We start from the raw sequence: 12,363 nt of genomic DNA, 5'->3' as shown, positions 1-12,363 counted from the left end.
CCTTGCTGTCCAAGGGACGCTTAAGAGTCTTCTCCACACCACAGTTCAGCTGCTTGTGTATTTGGGGGATTAATTCTTTGTCGGTTGTTTCGTTTGCTATTGTTTTCTCCCATTCTGAAGGCTGTCTGTTCACCTTGCTTACAGTTTCCTTCATTGTGCAAAAGCTTTTAAGTTTAATTAGATTCCATTTGGTAATTTTTGTTTTTATTTCCATTACTGGTGGATGGGTCATAGAGGAGCTTGCTGTGAACTGCAACTTTTATTATTCTGATACAGTCTTCTTTTTCTCTGGTAATACTTTTTATTTTGCAGTCTACTTTGTCTGATCTAATGTGGCCACGCCCACCTTTTTTATCCGTATTTTTACCTGACTTTTTTTTTTTCATTTATTTCCTTTCCAAAAGGAAAATTCCGCCATACAGCATGTGGGATTCCCAACCAAGGATGACACCCACACACTCTGCAGTGGAAGCCTGTAGTCTTAACCCCTGGACCACCAGGGAAATCCCTGTTTTATATTTTAAGTGATTGTTTTGTGGTGGTGGTTTAATCACTAAGTCTTACCCAACTCTGTGACCCAGTGGACAGTAGCTCACCAGGCTCCTCTGTCCATGAGATTTCCCAGGCAAGAATCCTGGAGTGGGGTGCCATTTCCTTCTCCAGGGCATCTTCCCAACCTAGGGATCGAAGCCGTGTCTCCTGTGTTGTAGCCAGTTATTTTGTGGACAGTGTATAATTGGGTCTTCCTCTATCAATTCTGACAGTCTTTGCCTTGTAATTGGAGTGTTTAGTCCATTGACTTAAAATGTATTTATTGATAACATTCAGGTTTATCTCTATTGCTGTTATTTGTCCCTCTCTTCTACCTTTCCTGTAGGCTTTTGGATCAAGTAAATATTTTTTAGAATTCCATCTTGGTTTACTAATGCTTTTTTAGCTATACCTCTTTGTATCACTTTTTTTGGTTACTCTGGAGAGTGTAATGTTCACCCATAACTTCTCATAGTCTATTTAGAATTAGTATTGTAATACACCATAGTGAAAGTGAAGTCGCTCAGTGGTGTCTGACTCTTTGCGACCCCATAGACTGCAGCCTACCAGGCTCCTCCGTCCGTGGAATTTTCCAGGCAAGAGTACTGGAGTGGGGTGCCATTGCCTTCTCTTGTAATACACCATATAGACTGTAAAAACCTTGCAACTATATGGGTGCATTTCCTCCTTCCACCCCATCCTTTATGCTACGTTTGTTACATGCAGTACATATGTTATAAACCCCACAAGACAGTGTTTTAATTTTTGGTTTAAACTTCGGTAAAACAGTGTTTTAATTTTTGTATGTATTTTAAAGAAACTAGAGAAAACTTCTTTAGTGTTTACCTAGGCTACTATTTCTGATGTTCTGCATTCTCTTTGAAGATCCAGGTTTCCATCCCATAGCATTTACATTCAGCCTGAAGAACTGTAGCGTTTCTTTTAGTTCAGGTCTGCTATTTATGACAAGATACTGTACCATTGTCTTTCAGCCTCCATCATTTCTGTTGGAAAGTTAGCTGTCATTCAAATTATTGTTTCCCCAAATAATGTCTTGTTTTTTTCTAGTTGCTGCCAAGATTTTCTCTATTTATTTTGTTTTCAACAGTCTGATTACAATGTGCCTAAGTGTTTGTCTTTGATATTATCTTGCTAGTGGTTCATTGAATTTTTGATTCTGTAAATTTGTCTTTGACCAAGTTGGGGGAAATATTCCAGTTATTATTTCATCAGATATTTTTCCTGCCCTATTCTCTTTCTCCTCTCCTTCTGGGATTCCAAATGTTAAACTCCTTTCTGTTGTCCCACATATGTCTGAGACCCTGTTCATTTATTTGTAATCTATTTCACCTTGAATAATTTCTGTAAATTTATTTTCAAATTCATAGACTTTCCTTTGTTGTTTCCATTTGGTTGTTAAGCCTCCTAGTTAATTTTTAATTTTCAGATATGATATTTTCTATATGCAGGATTTCCGCTTGGTTTTTCTTTTATAGTTTATGTCTCTGAAATTTCTCATCTTTTATTTTGAGCATATTTTAGCTTATGACATGTAGTATCATTATGATGGCTGTTTTAAAACCCGCGTCCACCAGTCTCCATTGACTGACCCTTCCCTTGAGCAGGGGTTCCATTTCCTGTCTCTCTGTTTGCTGAGTGACTTTTCATTGCATCCCGGACATCGTGAATGTCGCCTTGTGGAGTTTCTGGGTTCTGTTGTGTTCCTCTGAAGGGTAGTTATTGTTTTAAAGGTGGATATTAATCTGGTTGGCCCCAGCTGCTAACATTTTCTCTTAGGCAGTGTTTGACCCAGTTTTCCTTAACTGGACTGCTTGCGGTTTGGACCAGAGGTCAGCCAGAGACTTGGAATTATTATTCCCCAAATTGGAGGCTCCCTCTTTCTGGGCTCTCCCCCCTGCACTGTCCATATTCTGTGGTTTCCAAATCTCTCCTCTGGCTCTTTCGGCCAGGAAAGCACACATCGTGTGTGTTCTCTCTTAGAGTGTCCGCCACCCTTTGTTGAACCTGCGCCTATTCTGTGCTCTTACCTTTGACTCCAGAATCTCCCTGCTTTGTTGACTCTCCTGGGCCTTCTGTAGTCTTCTTGTTCCTAAGTTCATGGTTGATAGGATACACGTCAGCCATACAGGAAGTGGCACTCCACGCGGTAAAGACAGAAGTGAAATTGTCTTAGCCACATCACACTTGAGAAAGTGGGAGATTTGGGGATATGTAATTCCAGAAAAACAATCAGTCCATTTCTCACAGCTTAAAATAGTGTGCGTGTATCTAAAGTATGTAACTTAGAGGCCATTATGAAGCAAAACCATAGTGAAACTATGGCTGATGCATAAGAAAGATAGATTTTTTTTTTTTTAAAGAAAACAATGCAAAAGAATATACCCAGTGTGTTTTGACTCACGTGCCTCGCTTCATGAACCCCTGCTGGCAGGTGCATTTTCAGTTGCTGCTTACTGGTCGGAATGGCCTTGCAGGATCACTACCGCCATCTGTTGGCTGATTAAATGTGCTTCTGCTTGACTATAGTCATGTTTTTGTTGATAAAAAGTTTCAAGACTTAAAAAAAAAAATTCTTCTGCATCTGGATGCTTTGGCCTATAGAGAAATATGGATGTTCTTGCCTTCAGAGAGTTTGACACTAAGCGATATAAGCTTGTTCCTGCCCTAATTCGGTGAGATGTTATATATTACGAAAAAGTTGATAGAAGAACTTACACAAACTGGCTTGTAACAAGTTTTAAATTAGTGGCATGGAAAATAAGTGCTCTGATTTATAGTAGAGAGAGATTGCTGTGTACTGGGAGGGAGGCCTGATGAAAGTGGGGGGCCTCACACTGCGTCCTGAAGCAGTTTAGGTGGAAAGAAATGGCAGGTAGAGGAGGCAGTGTGAGCACTGGCAGATGTGTGTCAGAGTCACACCGTCTGTGCTTCCCATTCGGTGATCCCAAACCACCAAACAGATTCAGATGTTGTAGCCTGACACTGAGGTTTGTGCTTTTTCCCTTAGGGTGTAGGGGGAGCGTGAGGACAGAGTGTGTTTGTATCTGGTTCAGGCAGGCTTATTGCACTGTTGGTTTATTCTTAAAATCACTGTAGAAAGTTCAGTTCAGTCAGTTCTGTCGCTTAGTCATGTCTGACTCTTTGTGACCTCATGGACTGCAGCTCCCTGTCTGTCTCCAACTCTCGGAGTTTACTCAGACTCGTGCCCATCGAGTTGGTGATGCCGTCCAACCATCTCATCCTCTGTCGTCCCCTTCTCCTCCTGCCCTCAATCTTTCCCAGCATCGGGGCCTTTTCCAGTGAGTCAGTTCTTCACATCACGTGGCCATAGTATTGGAGTTTCAGCTTCAGCATCCGTCCTTCCAATGAATATTCAGGACTGATCTCCTTTAGGATGGACTGGCTGGATCTCCTTGCGCTTCAAGGGACTCTCAAGAGTCTTCTCCAACACCACAGCTCAAAAGCATCAATTCTTCGGCGCTCAGCTTTCTTCACAGTCCAGCCCTCACACCCATGCGTGACCACTGGAGAAGCCTGAAGAAAGTTCAGTTAACCTGAAATCAGACCTGCTCTTGACAGCACTGTAATCTTGAGATCTAAGGGAAAGTCTTAGAATCCTGGTTGAATATATGGGTTGCTTTTTTTTCTTTTTTCTCTTTTCTCAACTCTGAGGATTTATATTATTCCAGTCATAAACAACATATTAAATACTCAAAAATATTCTGAATATTAAGTGGAAAGCAAAAGGAATAGGAAAAATAAGACATGGGAAATGTAATCTTGAAATAAGGAAGTCCTTTCCTTTTTTTTTTTTTATACTTTACAATACTGTATTGGTTTTGCCATACATCAACATGAATCCGCCACGGGTGTACCCGTGTTCCCAATCCTGAACCCCCTCCCTCCTCCCTCCCCTACCATCTCTAGGTCATCCCAGTGCACCAGCCCCAAGCATCCTGTATCCAACCTAGACTGGCGATTTGTTTCTTACATGATATTATACATGTTTCAATGCCATTCTCCCAAATCATCCCACCCTCTCCCTCTCCCACAGAGTCCAAAAGACTGTTCTATACATCTGTGTTTCTTTTGCTGTCTCACATACAGGGATATCGTTACCATCCTTCTAAATTCCATATATATGTGTTAGTATCCTGTATTGGTGTTTTTCTTTCTGGCTTACTTCAGTCTGTATAATAGGCTCCAGTTTCATCCACCTCATTAGAACTGATTCAAATGTATTCTTTTTAATGGCTGAGTAATACTCCATTGTGTATATGTACCACAGCTTTCTTATCCATTCATCTGCTGATGGACATCTAGGCTGCTTCCATGTCCTGGCTATTATAAACAGTTCTGCGATGAACTTTGGGGTACACGTGTCTCTTTCAATTCTGGTTTCCTCGGTGTGTATGCCTAGCAGTGGGATTGCTGGGCAAGGAAGTCCTTTTCAAACAAAAAGACTAATTCCCTTAATATATAAAAAGTTCTTACAAATCAATAAGGAACAATGTAGTAGAAAATGATCAGAGCGTATCAACAGTCCATTAATGAAAAAGGAAATAGAAAATATTTTAAAATATGAGTAGATGTTCAGTCTTACTCATAAGAGAAATGTAATAGGAGAGAAATAGAAAAACTACATTAAAATTTTTACCTGACTAATAAGCAAAGATCCAAAAGTTTCATAACAACGCCATCTTGGCAGTAGCATTTTGAAATATTTTGTACTTTACAGAGATGTTATAGAAATAGTACTCAGTCTTCCCCTAGTTTCCCCTAATACTGGTATCTTTGATGGCCATGGTGTAATTATTGGAAACTGAAATAACATGACACAGTGCTACTCAGCCATACGCCAGTCTCACTGGGCTTTCGCTGGTTTCCCATCCATGTCCTTTGCTGGCCCAGGACCCTCCATACTGTGTACTTGTGTCTCTTCAGCCTGTGTTGTTCCTTCAGGATCGCGACACTTTGGAAGAGTCCCGGCCCGTTACTTTAGAAGGTTTCCTTCTATCGGTGTTTGGTGGTTTCTTGATTGGCTTGAGGTGTGGTTTTGGTGAGAACACAACAGACAACAGGCTGTGCCCTCTCACGCCACCAGGAGTTGCTGTGTGGACACGTCTCATTCCTGATGGTGACGACGACTGTGGCCACTCGGTTAAAGCTGATCTGCCACTTACTGCACCGTGAAGTGCTGTTTCTGTCTTCGAAGCCGGGGCGGGCGGGCACGCTGCGATCCTGCAGGTTTCTGCTTGGTGGCCGCGCCTCGCCATCTGTACTGTCACCTGCCGGGCGGCGGTGGCCTGCTCCCATGATTCCTCTTACTTCTGCTGCTGTCAGGAAGAGGGCCTCTCCTCCGCTGACTGTTTCTGTGAGTGCGGACTCGCGTCTCTTCAGTTCGCCTGCTGCCAGTCCACCGTCACTGCTGTGTTGCCCAGGTTGTCCTGGGTTTCAGCACTGGGAGCCTGTGCCCTCCTGGCGTGTCCCATCACCGCCTCTGGCGCCCCAGGCATTCCAGGCTCATCCAGTGTGTTCTCCAGTGGCCTCGGTTCCTTCTGTGGGCGAAAGGCATTGCACACTGGAGGTCTGAGTGCCAGGGAGGGCGGCCGCCCGCCTGTTTGCCCAGGCTGCAGCGTCTCCTGGGAGCAGGCCAGGCTGGCCGCTCGCGCGCTCTGCGGCACGGTGCCGCTGCCGCTGGGCCTGTCCCTGGACAGAGTCAGCAGGTGCACGTGTGTGTGTCGTCACACACTTGTATGCACCGTGACGTTTGTGTCTACGCTACACTGGTGCTTCCACTTGCAGCATGACAGGCTCACCCTGGCTTCCCCGCCCTGGACTTGTGCTCCGCGCTTGGTCTGCGGCTGCTACAGTGATTGTATGCTGTCCTTTGTGAGCCTAGCTTTCCAGTGTACGCTTAACCCTTGAAGAGCCCCCTTTGAACTGCGAGGGTCCCCTTGTGTTTACCCGTGAGTAGGTACTGCAGTACTGCACAGTCCGCAGCTGGGTGGAATCCACGAGTGTGGATGTGGTTGTGGTGGAGGGCCAACTGGAGGGCCATACTTGGGTTTTCACCTTCACGGGGTGGGGGTTCTGTGCCCTTAGCCCCCCGCCACATGGCTTAGGTGGGCGCTCTCAGGGCGGCTATGTTAGTCATCGGACAGCTGTGCGCACTTGTTCCTGTTTGCATTTCATTTCATGTTCTCCACACACTCTGGTTGCTCTTAACTATTTACTCTTTGGGTTTGTGAAACACGACCGTGGTTCTAAGAGTCAGGAGGGAAGAGGATGCTCAGAAATGTCATTTCCCCTCAGCTCTGCTCCCTCATCCCCACCCTTCCTTTCTCCATTCTAGTCCCACACATCTGTTATGGGTCAAATCGCAAGTCCCCCAAAGATGATGAAATTCTGACCCCAGGACCTGTGAACACGATCCTGGTTGAAAGTGGCGTCTTTGCCGAAGATCCAGTTAAAGATCGCTAGGATGGGCCGTGATCCACTATGATGTGTCCTTATAAAAGGGAATTCCAACCCAGGGGCAGACACGAGCAGAGGAGGACACCGCCGTCTCCAAGCTGAGGTGCCCTGAGGCCCCTGAGGCGGGGGAGCAGGAAGAGCGGGTCCCCCTCCAGCCCCGCCAGCGCTTGGGCTTTATTCCTTCAGCCTTCAGAGCCGGGAGGAGGTAGACTTCTGTTGTTTCCGTGGCCTCGTCGGGGTGCTCTGCCACAGCAGCCCCAGGAGGCAAACAGCCCGGGTACCCAGTTTCTTGTGGTTTAAATCGTGTGCCCCAGAGATGTGTGCACGCCCTCATCTGTGAGCGTGACCTTATTTGGAAAGAGGGTCTTTGTCGATATAATAAGATGAGGTCATATTGGGTTAGAGTGAGCCCCAAACCCAGTATAACTGGCAACTCAGGAGAGAAATTTGGACACGGAGGAGACCCTCAGGAAAGAGAGGCTGTGTGAGGACAGAGGCAGAGATGGGGGCGTGGCAGCCACGAGCCCGGGGGAGGTGTGGACAGACTGCCCTTAGGGGCCCCGGGAGGACTCGGCCCTGCCGGCACCTTGGTTTTGCACTTCTGGCCTCTGGAACCAGGAGAGATGAAGTTTCTGTGGTTGTAAGCCACCCTGTCCCTTGTTATGACAGCCTTAGGAATTGAATACACAGTCTCATTAGCTTCTGGTTTATCCTTCCTGTTGCTTTTGCACAAACGAGTGGAAACATGGATATTTCCCTGTATCTCTTTCTTCCATGAAGGGTAAATGTGCGATAGATAACTCTTGATCACCTGGAGCATTGTTTTCAACAGCACAAGACAGGAAACAGTTTAAACATCCATCAGTTGAACACTAGTTAAATACTCATTCAGTACAGTGGATTATTATTTGTTCATTAAAAAGAATAAGCAGCTTTATATGTACTAAAACAGAGCAGTTCCTAAGATGTGTTCTTTCTTTAAAATGTCATTGTTTAGTTTTGGCTGTGCTGGGTCTTTGTTGCTGCTTGGCTTTTTCTCTAGTTGTGGAGTGCGGAGGCTACTCTAGTTGTGACGTGCGGGCTTCTCATTGCAGTGGCTTCTCATTTCAGAGCTCGGCTCCAGGGTGCGTGGACTTCAGTACTTGTGGCACGTGGCTCAGTTGCGACTCCTGGGCTCTAGAGCACGGGCTGAATAGTTGGACACATGCTTAGTTGCCCCTTGGTGTGTGGGATCTTCCTGGACCAGGGCTCAAACCCATGTCTCCTGCGTTAGCAGGTGGATTCTTTACCACTGAGCCACCAGGGAAGCCCTAAGATGTGTTCTTGGTAAAAATATTTATGCACAGAAGACTGGGAATAAAGTGTGCCGGTCATAGTCCAACAGCCCCTTCCCCCGTCTGGGAGCAGGTTTAAAACAGGTAGTTCCTGGGGGTCTGAAAAGGAGAGGCGCCGTTACCCACTGAATTGTTCAGGTTCGTGTGATTTCTGGTTTTCTTTGGGGGTGAAGATGGCTTACAACTGGGCGTGAGGGAATGTGACCTGTTCTTTCCTGACAGGACCAAGAGGCAGATGATGAGAAAAGGACTGAGAGTCCTTTGAGCGGGGGGTAGGACAGGAAGCAGGGCAGGGCTGTGGCCAGGGCTCCTTCCCCAGGGTGGGCGGCTGCAGGCCTGCAGGCCGGGACGAAGGGGTGCGCCCTGGAGGTCTTGGGTGCTGCTGGGTGGGGTCCTGGAAGGCCAGCCTGAGGCCCTTGGAGTTGGTGGGGTTGTGTTCAGGAATGAGTCCCCTGAAATCAGAAATACCGAGATGGAGTTGGTGTCAGAAGATGAAGATGTTGAGTTTAAGAGATGGGACAGGTTGCATGGAGCAGTGTGCAGGCAGGGGGCCACCTGGAAGGCCAAGGACCCTGGGTATGCCAGGGCAAGGGCGGCGGAGGAGCTGGGGAGGCTCGGGCCAGGGTCAGCGCGCCCGCGAGCCACTGCTGGAAGGAGGCGCCCTGGGACACCACACATGTGCACGCACACACACAGCCCTTTACACACACACACACACACACTGTCCTTTACACACACAGACACACAGACACAGACACACACACACTGTCCTTTACACACACACAGAGACACATACACAGACACACACACACAGCCCTTTACACACACACACTGTCCTTTACACACACAGACACACATACACACACTGTCCTTTACACACACACAGACACACATACACACACAGACAGACACAGACACACACGGACAGACAGACACACAGGCTCTCTCATTCTCTCTGTCCTTTCCTGAGGCCCCTGAACAGGGAGCGGTTGTTTGATGTAAGAATCTCTAACATACTTTCAGTGTCCTCGGGCTTACGTGGGAGCATCAGGAACACTGCCAGTCTGTGCTTCCGGGGCTGCCTCCCGCCTTCCTCTGGGGGCCTCCCTGTCACTCCCAGTTTCAGTGGTCCAAGTGCTCGTACGTGGAGGGCGATGCTCCACGGAGAGCTGAGTCCACACTGCATCCTGAGGCCCAGCCAGGTCTCGCATCCCTCACTGATTTCAGCCTGAAGTCCCCTCAGTTTAAAGCAGAGGGTCCCCAGCTTTTGTGGGGAGCCAGGAGCACTGTCCCGGGAGGGGAGGCGGTGTGGGTCACACAGTCTGCTGGCGTCGTACGTCTTGCGTCAGCGCCATCTGGGACCACGGGGACCCCAGCAGCCCTGCCTGGGCTGGTGCAGACTTGAATGCTATAACCAAATGCCACTTAATTCCAGAAGAAATACCCCAGTTTTTTAGGGGGAACAGGTTAGCTGTATGGAGTAAGTGAACAGTGCAGCTAGGCCAGAGAATTAAATATTCAAACTATCTGGAAACTGAATGTTTTCTAAATTAGGCTGGTTTTAAAGGTATTCCTCATATAGGTAAAGGCTAAAGTGTGTGTTATCTATAAATCCAAAAATAAGCTTAAACAGAAGGCAGATATTTACACCTTGTAGGAATGTGGAAGCTGATAACATTGATTTTGAAAGCCACGAGTTACTTCTAACTCATTCCTCCCTGAGCGCCACACGTGCGTAGTGTGTAACCGGCAGCCGCAGCTTGTCGTGGCCTAGACTTTGACACAGGGTGTCCTGTGTTAGGAGCCTTCAGAGTGCTGGGCAGTGAGCCCCTCTACACAGCGCCGGCCCCCGGCCAGTGTCTTCAGGGTGCTGGTGAGGACTGGCTGAATTCTGCCTGTTGGGTGGAGGGGCCGTGTGTCTTTCTGTGGCGCCGGCAGCCACGCCGGGCCGGGGTGCAGTGTCATGGGGGTGGGTTTTCCTTCTCCCCGCGCAGTGGTTCCTCGATCCACTGTGCTGAAGGGAGTTACTGAAAAGTAACTGGAGAGACACTGAATCCCATTCCTAGTTATGAGGCAGAGGAGATCATGCCCTGGTTTGCAGACTTTAAATGCACTAATTTAAAAGACTCTTGTGGACAGGAGAAGAAAGGACTCAATGAAGATTTTTTGGAAGATGACGGGACAGTTTTGGAACATGCACATCTAAAAATTTGTCTCCTTCTTAGGGAGTATTTTTTCTCCTTTTTCCATGTTAGTTACACAGTAAGGAAGGCTGGCCTGTTGTTATTTCTGGCTCTGGGAGGGGCTGCGAGCATGGAGGCACATTGAGTTTGGTAGGTTTGTGCACCAAATCGGGGCGCACGTGGGAAGTGGCGTCATAAGGTAGCTGCCTGTTCCTGCCGTTCTGCCCCGAGTTCTCTGCGTTCTCGGTATTTGCCATGTGTGGGGCGGTGTTAGCAAAACTACCTGCCGACTACCGGCTAGATGCACGGAGCTTGTCACTTCCGATTTCTCCAGGGTGACACTGGTCTCTGGAGCCGGCTTTGGTGTGAACAAATCAGGGTATTCTGTCCTGATGTCCTGTTAATTCTTTCTTCCTCATGTTTGTCTTTTCAGGAAAACCAGTTCTGTGTCCCTGGAGGCTCCCAGCTCAGTCCTGGGGTCCCCAGCGAAGCCTGGCCTCGAGCTTCCACGTGGGACGGCCTTTCAGCTCCCAGGCTGCTGAGGACCAGGCGGAGGCGGGGCCCCTGCACTCGGTCATCAGCAGCTCGGAGACCGTGCAGGGTGAGGCTGGTGCAGGGTTGGGGCGTTCGGTCAGGGGCCCCGGAGAACGCTGGCTCCCGCGGGGGTACTGAGGCAGAAGCCGTGCTTGAGGGAGCCACGCACTCACTTCAGACGAAGGAAGGGCTTGGTTGGAGGGAGGGGTCCCAAAACAATGCCTCCTGCATTTCCGGCTTCCCCGGCGCTTCTGACTTCCATCCTGGCGCGTTTGGCGCCCTCTGGTGGTCACCGGGAGTTGGCGCAGGCGCCTGCACATCTGCTAATGATCACCAAGCGGACGGAAGCTCAGCACGGCCCTGCGTTCCCGGGACGTGTGGAGGGCAGGCTCTGGAGCCGGTCCTGCCGCGAATCCGTTTCTGGCTTTCAGATGAGACAGCAACAGAGTATTTAATGCTTGGGTTAAGAGGAGTGAGGTTTTCTCCTTTGCTTTCTAAATGATTAATCTGGAAACCACCGCATTCAAGAATCGAATCCGGGGTCTGGTTGTGGAGGCAGGTCGGCAGCTTCTCCAAGCAGCGGGACCTGAGGCCTGCAGGCTGCGGCGGGGAGGGTGGGTGCTGGCTTGTCGGCGCTTCTCGGGGAAAGGGAGCCCCTGATCTGCTCTTCTGTCTGAGCCCCAGATGGTTGGGGTTTTTTTGTTGTCGTTCACTGTTTTGAAAAATGTTTAAAACTCCTTATCTTAAAGATTTTTTTGAATGTTGCAAAGCATGTTCTTCTGTGAAAAAAGACGTTAAACTTCCCTGGTTGCGTCTGTGGTTCGTTACTAGGTTCTGCTACCAAACACGAGTTCCAGGCTGAGACGAAGAAGCTCCTAGACATTGTTGCCCGTTCCCTGTACTCAGAAAAAGAGGTGCGTGCCTGCTAATCACTCCCAGCGCTGGCTGGTTCTGTTGGCAAGACTGTTTCTGTGCTGTCCTGGGGAGATGCCAGCTAGTGGGTTAGCAGTGAGAAGGCATTAAATTTGGACAAGTACTGATCTTGGCTACCAATGAGAGTATTCTTACCAAAATCCATTGGGGTTTATGGACAGATATATCCAGGTAATTCTTTGAGCCACACTGAACCTGGGAAGTTATGCATTTTGCTGTTAATTTTAAAGTCTCAGGTGTTGGCGTGGGGCCTTCCCTACTGAGGTCCATTTCTGGGGTGTTGCCCACGGGCTCTGGACCCCAGATTCACCTCCCTCGTCACCTGGCCTCACCAGCCATGGTCTGTGGGG

General features: G+C 48.2%; 1 protein-coding gene across 1 annotated transcript in view; it reads left to right on the top strand.

The window, feature by feature from the left end:
* Nucleotides 1-12,363, top strand: part of TRAP1 (TNF receptor associated protein 1) — a 49,892-nt gene that overhangs the window by 19,064 nt on the left and 18,465 nt on the right. Inside the window, exons 2-3 of the mRNA XM_015104052.3 lie at nt 10,980-11,147; nt 11,912-11,994. Coding sequence (XP_014959538.2) covers nt 10,980-11,147; nt 11,912-11,994 — 251 coding nt within the window. The remainder of the gene's footprint in view (nt 1-10,979; nt 11,148-11,911; nt 11,995-12,363) is intronic.

Source organism: Ovis aries, chromosome 24 (assembly GCF_016772045.2).
Source record: "Ovis aries strain OAR_USU_Benz2616 breed Rambouillet chromosome 24, ARS-UI_Ramb_v3.0, whole genome shotgun sequence".
In the NCBI taxonomy this organism is placed as follows: Eukaryota; Metazoa; Chordata; class Mammalia; order Artiodactyla; family Bovidae; genus Ovis; species Ovis aries.
The sequence above is the reverse complement of the archived record's forward strand: the minus strand, read 5'-3'. Positions and strand labels throughout refer to the sequence as shown.